Source organism: Phalangium opilio, unplaced genomic scaffold (assembly GCF_054372755.1).
Source record: "Phalangium opilio isolate 3A_F unplaced genomic scaffold, DU_Popi_V2 ptg000009l_1, whole genome shotgun sequence".
Lineage (NCBI taxonomy): Eukaryota > Metazoa > Arthropoda > Arachnida > Opiliones > Phalangiidae > Phalangium > Phalangium opilio.
The window spans coordinates 6,038,034-6,050,219 of record NW_028324146.1 but is presented as its reverse complement, the minus strand read 5'-3'; the positions used below and the strand labels follow the sequence as shown (position 1 = coordinate 6,050,219).

The 12,186-nt window shown below is 37.3% G+C and overlaps 2 protein-coding genes across 2 annotated transcripts; one reads left to right on the top strand and one right to left on the bottom strand.

The window, feature by feature from the left end:
• Positions 1–661: 661 nt before the first annotated feature.
• LOC149713549 (uncharacterized) lies at positions 662–1,870 on the bottom strand. The gene has a single exon (XM_089843954.1). The coding sequence runs from the start codon at positions 1,676–1,678 to the stop codon at positions 662–664; it is 1,017 nt and encodes a 338-aa protein (XP_089700080.1). The 5' UTR covers positions 1,679–1,870.
• A 1,023-nt stretch (positions 1,871–2,893) lies between these two features.
• On the top strand, positions 2,894–3,994 carry LOC149713548 (uncharacterized). The gene has a single exon (XM_089843953.1). It carries the CDS (start codon positions 2,894–2,896, stop codon positions 3,992–3,994), a length of 1,101 nt encoding a protein of 366 aa, XP_089700079.1.
• The last annotated feature ends 8,192 nt before the right edge of the window (positions 3,995–12,186 follow it).

The window sequence follows — 12,186 nt, the reverse complement described above, 5'->3', positions numbered from 1 at the left end:
GAGTTACCATATTGTATACATGCATTCACGAAAATGCCAGACCTTGACGGAATGGTTTGGGATTCTGTAGTCACTACGTTAAATAATTGTTCTTTTACCTCAAGATTTTCAACCGTAACACTCGCTTCTTGTGGGGATAATGTCTCCGCTGAAAGTCCTCTGCCTTCAATTTCAACGTTGTCCGTAGATATCTGATTGGGTGTTATGATTGTTGATTCCGGGTGTAGGTATCGCAGTCCTCTTTGTGGATCCATGGATATTAGGTGAAAACGGTTTTCGTCGAAAACTATCCCCGCGTTTAGAGCAGAAAAGTAATCAACCCCCAAAACCATCGGTAGGATAGAATTTGATACCACGAAACACTCTACTAAAACATCATCAAAACCGTCAACTGACACGGTCAAGTCTAGAACACCTTTGGGCGTCGCGATTCGTTTGTCAAAGCCGATAACTGGTGGGCCTTCCCATGGCCTCATCTTCTCTAGTAGCCTATGATTCGTCACTAGATCCGCGTCAATAACCGACTTGCGAGCACCTGTGTCTAGCAAGGCACTAGTTATACCGATATCAGTAACTAACGCGTTCACGATCGGAACTACCGCGTGTGGTCCAATATTGTGGGAGGGATTGTGGTGGATATTAGACAGCTCGGACCCCTCCGTTATGGAGCTGACCTCCCGTTTCCCGACCTGGAAGTAGGGCCGTCGTTGGGACCTCTCGACGCGTTGTTATCGTCACGTGAAGCCGTGCAATCTCGCGCTAGATGACCGTATTTCCAGCAATTATAACAGCCGTAACCACGAGGGAAAAAATTCTGCCGATAGTTTCTCGAGTTGTGATATCCTCCCCTCTGATAGCGTGGCTCGGGTCTTCTCTCTAAAACTATTTCAAGCTTGGATATTTTGTCCGATAAAGCTTGATACTTCAGGTCGTTCTCACGCGTATCCTTGGTGCTGGCACTACTCTGGGAGTTCGTTTCCGGAAATCTTTGTGAATAAGCGATGGGTGCCATCGGGTTATACGATTGAACGTGGGCACCTGGGTATGGACCCGGGACGGGATAAAAGCCGTATGGAGCGGAAGCGTGAGGAGCATATGAGACCGACGCCTGACCGGGTAGCGAAGCAAAAGGGACCGGCACCGACGGGGGTAGGCTTCCAACTTGATGAAAGTGGTCAGACTTTGCTAGTGTTTTCGCTTCTTTCAATATTTCATCTGACGTCTTTGGTTCCTTCGAGCTGATAACAGCCGCGTGATTTCTGTTAGCCATACCAGCTAATAAATGTTGTTTCGTTTCGTCGTCATCCGGATCTAGACCACATCTCTTGCATAGATCGAGTTTTGTAAAAACATAAGACTCTAGGTTTTCATTAGGGAATTGCGTACGAGCCCTCATTTGTAATTTCCATTCATCCTTGGAAAAACGATCCGGAAAAGCGGCCAAGAAAGCACCTTTCCAGGTATCAAAATCAGCGCTTGCCTCACCTTTCACTCTGTGCCAATTATAAGCCGTGCTGTTGGGGACCAAATATCCCGGAGCGGCGCTCAGTTTTATCGCTGCAGTCCATTTTAGCTGGGCCGCTAATCTCTCGTACTGTACCAGCCATTCTTCAGCTGATTCTCCGTGGTCTCCCGAGAAGTAGCTAATTTGCAAACTTGGATTTGCGTGGCACGCCATAACGTAGTTTTCTTTTATTTCGCGTTGTTTTTGTGGGTAACTAGCAGACGTAACAGGGCATCTGTGATATTATCCCACTTCTGACACCAAGAAATGTCGCACTCTTAAGTATAGTTAGGCTTAGTTTTAAGAAATAACCGACTCTTTATATATAAAATGTTATCCTTTATTTCCTCGAAAATAAACGCGCACTTCACGATTGCAAAAACAGCTCTCCCCAAAAAATACCTAGTGTTCCCTTCCCTCGGTTTTCCTCTCGCCCCCCTTCTGGGTTCGATCCCCCAGATTCGCAAGAGCGAGAGGTGACCGACGTTTCCCAAAACGTTCCATAAAACTTTCCATAGGTAAAGGGTTAAAATCCCGAGTTCAGTATACGGTAGGCCTACAATAACAAGTTGGCTGCCTACAATAGCAACGTGTACAAGGGCTGCAACAGTAGTTCTTGCCATTGACGTCGCGATTTGCAACCTAATCACATTTAAGATTACTTATGTATTGACATCAGTCTTAAGTAATGAGGGGTTTCTATTCAAAGCGTAATAGATTATTTAGAGTTATCATGACCTTGTATAACATACTTTAAGTTCATGAAAACATCGTATATTTTAGGAATATATCTAAATTAAACGAGTGTAAATTGGTTACCTATAATACAAATATTATTCGGATCATGTTCTCATCTCTATGCATATTTATACAGAGAAAACACCCTACCGTTTTAAAACAGCTTGAGGAGAAGAAAGCTGCCAGAAGAAAGAATGTAGATTCTATTGGAACACATTCAAAGCGATTGTGCTTGTATCCTCCCTCCAAAGATCAAGTAAGTACTACGATATATCTTCACCTATGTATGTATGCGTGATTAGTTGATGACCAGCAAAGTATTATCACAATACCTAAGAGTTTCTACATTTTGAATTTAATAAGAAAGTGGTGCAAGTGATTAACGGCATCATAGTTAATTTCTGGTTCGGAAGGCGTAAAATTTAAGGAATGGAAAACGTTCTTATCTAGCCCAGTACAGGTCAAACGCGGTTATTTTATCCTGATGTGTACTATGTTGCTGTTCTTCCGTTTTGCTAATTACTACATGGAACACCTTTAAAATGAGAATATAAGGTTGCAGCTGTGCATAAGGGACAAAGGCGTCCTTATATCTGTTTTGATATTCATGTCTGATACACATTTGTACTTTCAAAGGTGGATGAAGTCATAATGGATTACATAGTATCCGAAATGCGGCCAATATATACTGTTGAGAAGCCTACATTTCGACGTATGGTACAACGCTTATCTGGTGGTGTTGAACCTCCTTATGGTACGTGTTTCAAGACGGAACTCGCAGCTAAACGCCAGGAAATGGAATGTGACGTAAGAAATCAATTGGCAACTGCCAATTACGTTTGTACAACAGCTGACATTTGGAGCTCGAATCATAAGTCATTCATTGGAGTTACCGGACACTATATCCATACCGAATCACTTAAGCGTGTATCCTTCTTACTTGCATGCCAAAGGTTGAAATATAAACACACTTACATCGAAATATCATCGGCGTTATTCGGAGTATATTCCAACTACGGTTTAACAGTACCAAAACTAGTTGGTACCGTGACGGACAATGCGTCGAATTTCGGAAAAGCGTTCAGAGTCTTTAGTGTTCCTGACAATATATCTGACGAGGATACGTCCTTTCTGGACGATGATTATCGGACGACCATAGCTGTTGAACAGTTCCCTGAAGCCTCGGTAACCATGGAATTCGTGCAAGAGTCTAAGCTACCACAACACTTCAAATGTTTTGCTCACTCCCTAAATTTGGTTGCATCCACGGATGCCGCAAAAGCTCTCAGTGATGCCACTTACAAAAAAAGGTACAATACTGCTATAGGAAAATGTTGCGCCATCTGGAACAAACTAAGTAGGTCGTCGCAATCGTCTGATTACGTTCATGATCTTCTACCAAAAAAGCTGCCTACTCCATGTCCAACTAGATGGAATGCTTTCTATGATTGCCTGTTAGAAATAAATAAGGCGAAGGAACACCTTCCAGCTATAGCTGATATTCTAGATCAACCTAAGTTTAAAACTGCAGATTTCGAGTTCATCGCAGAATATCTCTCAGTTATGCGTCCAATTGCTGTTGCATTAGATCTTCTTCAAGGAGAGAAACAGTGTTACCTTGGTCTGGTGCTTCCTGCTTTATATCAGATCAAGCGAACATTGTCTGATATGGAGGGGTTAGAGAAATGTCACCCGTTGAAAAAGGCCGTCATTGAAGGCATAAATATGCGGTTTCAGAAATTATTTCATTAGAGAACTCCAATAGTAATCCCTATATGTTAGCTACAGTATCGCTACCTTTTTTCAAACTACAGTGGCTATCCATAAGTGAAAAAGAGGACAAGCTAGAACACGTGAAACAACTGTTCTTGTCGGAAGCTACCAAGTTGTTCAATGAAACTAGTGCATTAGAAAGCCGACGCACCATAACCGAGAAACCCCTACCAGATGCATCAAATGGACCAGACTCCTTCTTTTCGTTCCTCAACACTAACGACGACATTAATTCGGATGATTCTAATACAAATCAAATTACCATGCAAATACTTGCTTATTTGGAGAACAGACGCAGAGACCCCCCCCCCCATGTTAAATCAATATCCGATGGTGAAGGAAATCTTTCTCAAGTACAACACAATATTACCCTCTTCAGCCGCAGTAGAACGGGCCTTTAGTTCTGGAGGCCAAATTCAAACCCCAAGGCGTAATCGATTGGATGATGATATGTTTGAAACTATGCTGATGTTAAAATATAACCAAAATACGTTGGCGTAAATGTTTAGTAAATCCTATACATTCTACTTTAAGTAAAGCCTTACATATATAATCGAACAACTTTGCAATCTATAATAATTTAGTAATGAACACTTAGAAGCGGCGAGATATATAATTGTCAGGATATTTTCTACACTGTTATTCATTTGATTGTAAAAAGCGTTTTTGTATCCATTAAGCAGAAAGTACCTTGATAATCTAGGGACATTCAATGTGTTCGATTGTTTACGAAACATATCTTTGTTCTGGTAAATATTGTGCCTTGAGGAATGCCGATAAACACTTTTTTATCATAAGAGTCTTAGACCAAAGGTTGGGTATTATACAGTTTGTTTCCGAAAGTTTTTAAAGGAATTATGTTTGTGGTGCGCTTTTTTTTCCAAAATGTCACGGAATATTTTAGATTCCAAATGGGCCAAAAGAACCCCCCACATAATGTCTTACTGTCCTTGTATTGTAAAACATGAACATCAAGGAATCTCGCAGTACTTATGTTTGTATAAACCCCGATTTGAAACATACTTAAACCATGGATAAAGAATGCGCGTGAAGAAATTTGTTTCAACTCCCTATCTCGGCGACAGCTTATTCTGTATATACTCTGTTGCAAAATCGATTGTCAGCACGCTCAAACCTAGGTCTCTATGTAACATAGCTTTGTATGCGCTGTCATGACAGCAAAAACTTCAGGATCTTCAGGATTTAAAATATCCGCGGGTTTTTTAGCTCGAGTGCACGGACCTCTAGGCCTTTGTTTCAAATACGGGTGAAATTGCCTAGAGCCTACTACACGTATCTGAAACTAAGGCCTAGAGGTCCGTGCACTTGAGCTAAAAAACTCGCGGATATTTGAAATCCTGAAGATCCTCGAGTTTTTTTCTCTTGTCAGCACGCACAAAGCTAAATTGCATAGAGACCTGTTTTGCTCGTGGTGACAAGCGATGTTGTAACATAGTATATACAGCATAAGCTGTCGTTCGAGATAGGGAGTTGCCTATCCTATAAATTAAAAACAAATTTCCTCACGGGCATTCTTTATCCATGCTTCAACCATGGATAAATATAAACCAGAAACATAATATACAGTAGCTTGGGGAAGCCCAAGTGTGCCGTTAAATGACAGATTGTGAATTTGTAAATAGTAAGTTGATCTTAGGTAGCAGATGCCAAATTCCCTAATTAAGCGTCGTTGAATGCATGGCCACACATAAGTGTGTACAAAAACAATTAAATACCACAGCAGGTACAGTGATAAACGTTAAATGCGTGTGTTGTAGTCAGGTGAGTGATATCAATGACGTAAATAACATTAAAAACATGGGTCTTTTGTTAACATTCCGTGCATTTCAGTGACATAATAAGATTTGTATCTAATAGGTACTTCAAGAATACTAACTAATATTTGTACCTTAAATCAATACATTAGGTTAAGATCGATTTACACGAAACCTGTTTCGAAATATAGCCGGTATTAAATATAATGTAAATATAAATCATTGGATACAATAAAATATACCTTTGATACTTTTATCGCACAGCTAAGAAACGTATCTGTGAAATATTTGCTATAGGTACTCGTAGAAACAGTTAAGTTTGAGGACGTAAGTAGATAGAAAGTGTCACTTCTGGGCCACTGGCGTCAGACAGTGCCAGATGGCACCAGTAAATATGGCGTCAATGAATCAAACATGGCGTCCACCGCATTTTTCTTCGTATGGCGCCAGTGAATCAAACATTTTCCCCTCCCCCCAATCTTGTTGTGACGTCAGTGAAACGTACATGGCGACAGTGAATCAATCATGGCGTCAATTTTAGGCTTAAGCGTCATATTCGGCAACGTGGTAAATAACCCTTGTCATACACGTGGTTTAAACGTCATGCCCACTATAAGAACATGATTGGTCTAAAAAGAGCGCCATGTTTACATGGTCAGAAAGTCACGTGACATTAAAGTATAAAAGACGAGGACGGTTTAAAGATAAGGCATTCTACATCCTTCCTTGAAGTACCGATCCAGATCCGAAAAATGTAAGTATAAATTTTTTTAAATATAAGTTTACGGTAGTTAATTCCTCCCGCATTTATCGATATGGATTTAAGTATGCAACACCCCTTTACCGGACTAGTGGCTGGAGTCACCGGCTGTGGAAAAAGTGTTTTCGTAGGAGAATTAATTAAGCATAAGGATATATGTATTTCGCCCACCCCCGAAAGAATAATTTGGTTCGAAACGATACGGCGATATACTATCCCATACTCCGAGTGTAGAATTTCACGAGGGTTTATTAGATGTTAGCACCCTAGATGCTAGTGTGAGGAACTTCGTTATATTAGACGACTTACTATGTGAAATAGCGAATAATAAGGACGTGGAAACGTACATGACGTGCCACAGTCCTCCTATGACGTCAGCGAATCAGGCGCCCCTCTTAATGGGAACATCTTAAACTGTAATGACTAATACAAATAATTGAATTGACTTAATGTGTTTCTAACTTTTTGGTTGGCTTATCTTAAATCTTATAACACCCATAAAATATTAATTTTATTAATTTTTATTATTAAAAACATAAAATGTCTCTTACCATAATATATTGTTATTATTTGAACTGATAAGGGAGATAAACTCTATGTCCAAAACTCTGTCTCACATTGCCAACAGTAGAGTGAACTTTCGATCTGATAAGAGAACCAATAATGATTTTGAAATGATAAAAGCATATCCCTCGATTTATCCATTCTTTCACATACATACCGAGGAAATGAACAAATATTTGATCTTCCTAAAAGTATGGATTAAAAGTAAATAGAAAAGATGGCAATTGTATCACCTAAACACAAACAAAATCAAATTCAAACCATACTAAACAATGATAAAAGGGTAAAACTCATTTCCAAATCATCGGTAAATTTCCTCCGAGCGCGAGCGAGCAAAGGTTAAATTGATAAGTGCAGAAGTGAACTAATTTCAGAAATATGGCGGGTCGACTTTCAAACTACCCACGCTCAAGTCCATGCGTTTAATTCATTTCTAAAGTCAATATGATTAGAGCAAACTTTCCTATCAGTGTTCAAACCTTCCCTATTATTTTTCATAATTTTCCAATAATTGTTCATAATTTTCCTATTATTGTTCATACTTTCCCTATTATTGTTCATACTTTCCCTATTATTGTTCATACTTTCCCTATTATTGTTCATACTTTCCCTATTATTGTTCATACTTTCCCTATTATTGTTCATACTTTCCCTATTATTGTTCATACTTTTCCTATTATTGTTCATACTTTTCCTATTATTGTTCATACTATTCCTACTAATGTTCATACTTTTCCTATTATTGTTCATACTTTTCCTATTATTGTTCATACTATTCCTACTAATGTTCATACTTTTCCTATTATTGTTCATACCTTTCCTATTATTGTTCATACTATTCCTACTAATGTTCATACCTTTCCTACTAATGTTCATACCTTTCCTACTAATGTTCATACCTTTCCTATTAATGTTCATACCTTTCCTATTAATGTTCATACCTTTCCTATTAATGTTCATACCTTTCCTATTAATGTTCATACCTTTCCTATTAATGTTCATACCTTTCCTATTAATGTTCATACCTTTCCTATTAATGTTCATACCTTTCCTATTATTGTTCATACCTTTCCTATTATTGTTCATACTTTTCCAATCATTGTTCATACTTTTCCAATCATTGTTCATACTTTTCCAATCATTGTTCATACTTTTCCAATCATTGTTCATACTTTTCCAATTATTTTTCATACTTTTCCCACTATTGTTCATACCTTTCCTATTACTGTTCAAACGTTTCTTATTTCTATTCAAACCTTTGTTATTTTTTATTCAAACCTTTCTTATTTCTATTCAAACTGTTATTTCCCATCAATCCTTTCATTTTTCTGTTCAATTCTTTGTTATTTCTGTTCCAACCTTTGTTGTTTCTGTTCAAACTTTTCTTATTTCTGTTTTAAAAACTTCATATTTTTAAAAAAATTTTTTTAACTTTTCTTTCCTTTGCTTAATTTTTTCCTTCATATGCTATATTTTCAAATCATCTAGTTAATTATTCCTTCATCTGCTAAATTTCCCAGTCATCTGCCTAATATTTCTTATTATTCTTAACTTTTCCTATTACTATTCAAAGGGTTCTAATTACTGTTCAAAGAATTTAAGAAAATAAACCTATTTTTAAAATGGTGTGATGAAGATTAACGTTCATTTTCAGAACGTATGAACATACAATATGAATTCAGTATAAAGAGTTGGGTTGCTATCTTTTATATCACCGTGAAACGTTATCTAAAATTCAAAGTTTCACTCTTTCTGTTCAAAGTTTCACTCTTTCTGTTCTATGTTTCACTCTTTCTGTTCTATGTTTCACTCTTTCTGTTCTAGGTTTCACTCTTTCTGTTCTAGGTTTCACTCTTTCTGTTCTAGGTTTCACTCTTTCTGTTCTAGGTTTCACTCTTTCTGTTCTAGGTTTCACTCTTTCTGTTCTATGTTTCACTCTTTCTGTCCTATGTTTCACTCTTTCTGTCCTATGTTTCACTCTTTCTGTCCTATGTTTCACTCTTTCTGTCCTATGTTTCACTCTTTCTGTCCTATGTTTCACTCTTTCTGTCCTATGTTTCACTCTTTCTGTCCTATGTTTCACTCTTTCTGTCCTATGTTTCACTCTTTCTGTCCTATGTTTCACTCTTTCTGTCCTATGTTTCACTCTTTCTGTCCTATGTTTCACTCTTTCTGTCCTATGTTTCACTCTTTCTGTTCTATGTTTCACTCTTTCTGTTCTATGTTTCACTCTTTCTGTTCTAGGTTTCACTCTTTCTGTTCTAGGTTTCACTCTTTCTGTTCTAGGTTTCACTCTTTCTGTTCTAGGTTTCACTCTTTCTGTTCTAGGTTTCACTCTTTCTGTTCTATGTTTCACTCTTTCTGTTCTAGGTTTCACTCTTTCTGTTCTAGGTTTCACTCTTTCTGTCCTATGTTTCACTCTTTATGTTCAAAGTTTCACTCTTTATGTTCAAAGTTTCACTCTTTCTGCTCTATGTTTCACTCTTTCTGCTCTATGTTTCACTCTTTCTGCTCTATGTTTCACTCTTTCTGCTCTATGTTTCACTCTTTCTGCTCTATGTTTCACTCTTTCTGCTCTATGTTTCACTCTTTCTGCTCTATGTTTCATTCTTTCTGCTCTATGTTTCACTCTTTCTGTTCTATGTTTCACTCTTTCTGTTCTATGTTTCACTCTTTCTGTTCTATGTTTCACTCTTTCTGTTCTATGTTTCACTCTTTCTGTTCTATGTTTCACTCTTTCTGTTCTAGGTTTCACTCTTTCTGTTCTAGGTTTCACTCTTTCTGTTCTAGGTTTCACTCTTTCTGTTCTAGGTTTCACTCTATCTGTTCTAGGTTTCACTCTATCTGTTCTAGGTTTCACTCTATCTGTTCTAGGTTTCACTCTATCTGTTCTAGGTTTCACTCTATCTGTTCTAGGTTTCACTCTTTCTGTCCTATGTTTCACTCTTTCTGTCCTATGTTTCACTCTTTCTGTTCTATGTTTCACTCTTTCTGTTCTATGTTTCACTCTTTCTGTTCTATGTTTCACTCTTTCTGTTCTATGTTTCACTCTTTCTGTTCTATGTTTCACTCTTTCTGTTCTATGTTTCACTCTTTCTTTTCTAGGTTTCACTCTTTCTTTTCTAGGTTTCACTCTTTCTGTTCTAGGTTTCACTCTTTCTGTTCTAGGTTTCACTCTTTCTGTCCTATGTTTCACTCTTTCTGTCCTATGTTTCACTTTTTCTGTCCTATGTTTCACTCTTTCTGTCCTATGTTTCACTCTTTCTGTCCTATGTTTCACTCTTTCTGTCCTATGTTTCACTCTTTCTGTCCTATGTTTCACTCTTTCTGTTCTATGTTTCACTCTTTCTGTCCTATGTTTCACTCTTTCTGTTCTATGTTTCACTCTTTCTGTCCTATGTTTCACTCTTTCTGTTCTATGTTTCACTCTTTCTGTTCTATGTTTCACTCTTTCTGTTCTATGTTTCACTCTTTCTGTTCTATGTTTCACTCTTTCTGTTCTATGTTTCACTCTTTCTGTTCTATGTTTCACTCTTTCTGTTCTATGTTTCACTCTTTCTGTTCTATGTTTCACTCTTTCTGTTCTATGTTTCACTCTTTCTGTCCTATGTTTCACTCTTTCTGTCCTATGTTTCATTCATTCATTCATTCATTCATTCATGTTTCACTCTTTCTGTCCTATGTTTCACTCTTTCTGTTCTATGTTTCACTCTTTCTGATCAAAGTTTCACTCTTTCTGATCAAAGTTTCACTCTTTCTGATCAAAGTTTCACTCTTTCTGATCAAAGTTTCACTCTTTCTGATCAAAGTTTCACTCTTTATGTTCAAAGTTTCACTCTTTATGTTCAAAGTTTCACTCTTTATGTTCAAAGTTTCACTCTTTATGTTCAAAGTTTCACTCTTTATGTTCAAAGTTTCACTCTTTATGTTCAAAGTTTCACTCTTTATGTTCAAAGTTTCACTCTTTATGTTCAAAGTTTCACTCTTTATGTTCAAAGTTTCACTCTTTATGTTCAAAGTTTCACTCTTTATGTTCAAAGTTTCACTCTTTATGTTCAAAGTTTCACTCTTTATGTTCAAAGTTTCACTCTTTATGTTCAAAGTTTCACTCTTTATGTTCAAAGTTTCACTCTTTCTGTTCTATGTTTCACTCTTTCTGTTCTAGGTTTCACTCTTTCTGTTCTAGGTTTCACTCTTTCTGTTCTAGGTTTCACTCTTTCTGTTCTAGGTTTCACTCTATCTGTTCTAGGTTTCACTCTATCTGTTCTAGGTTTCACTCTATCTGTTCTAGGTTTCACTCTATCTGTTCTAGGTTTCACTCTTTCTGTTCTATGTTTCACTCTTTCTGTTCTATGTTTCACTCTTTCTGTTCTATGTTTCACTCTTTCTGTTCTATGTTTCACTCTTTCTGTTCTATGTTTCACTCTTTCTGTTCTAGGTTTCACTCTTTCTGTTCTAGGTTTCACTCTTTCTGTCCTATGTTTCACTCTTTCTGTCCTATGTTTCACTCTTTCTGTCCTATGTTTCACTCTTTCTGTCCTATGTTTCACTCTTTCTGTCCTATGTTTCACTCTTTCTGTCCTATGTTTCACTCTTTCTGTCCTATGTTTCACTCTTTCTGTCCTATGTTTCACTCTTTCTGTTCTATGTTTCACTCTTTCTGTTCTATGTTTCACTCTTTCTGTTCTATGTTTCACTCTTTCTGTTCTATGTTTCACTCTTTCTGTTCTATGTTTCACTCTTTCTGTTCTATGTTTCACTCTTTCTGTTCTATGTTTCACTCTTTCTGTTCTATGTTTCACTCTTTCTGTTCTATGTTTCACTCTTTCTGTTCTATGTTTCACTCTTTCTGTTCTAGGTTTCACTCTTTCTGTTCTAGGTTTCACTCTTTCTGTTCTAGGTTTCACTCTTTCTGTTCTAGGTTTCACTCTTTCTGTTCTAGGTTTCACTCTTTCTGTTCTATGTTTCACTCTTTCTGTTCTAGGTTTCACTCTTTCTGTCCTATGTTTCACTCTTTATGTTCAAAGTTTCACTCTTTATGTTCAAAGTTTCACTCTTTATGTTCAAAGTTT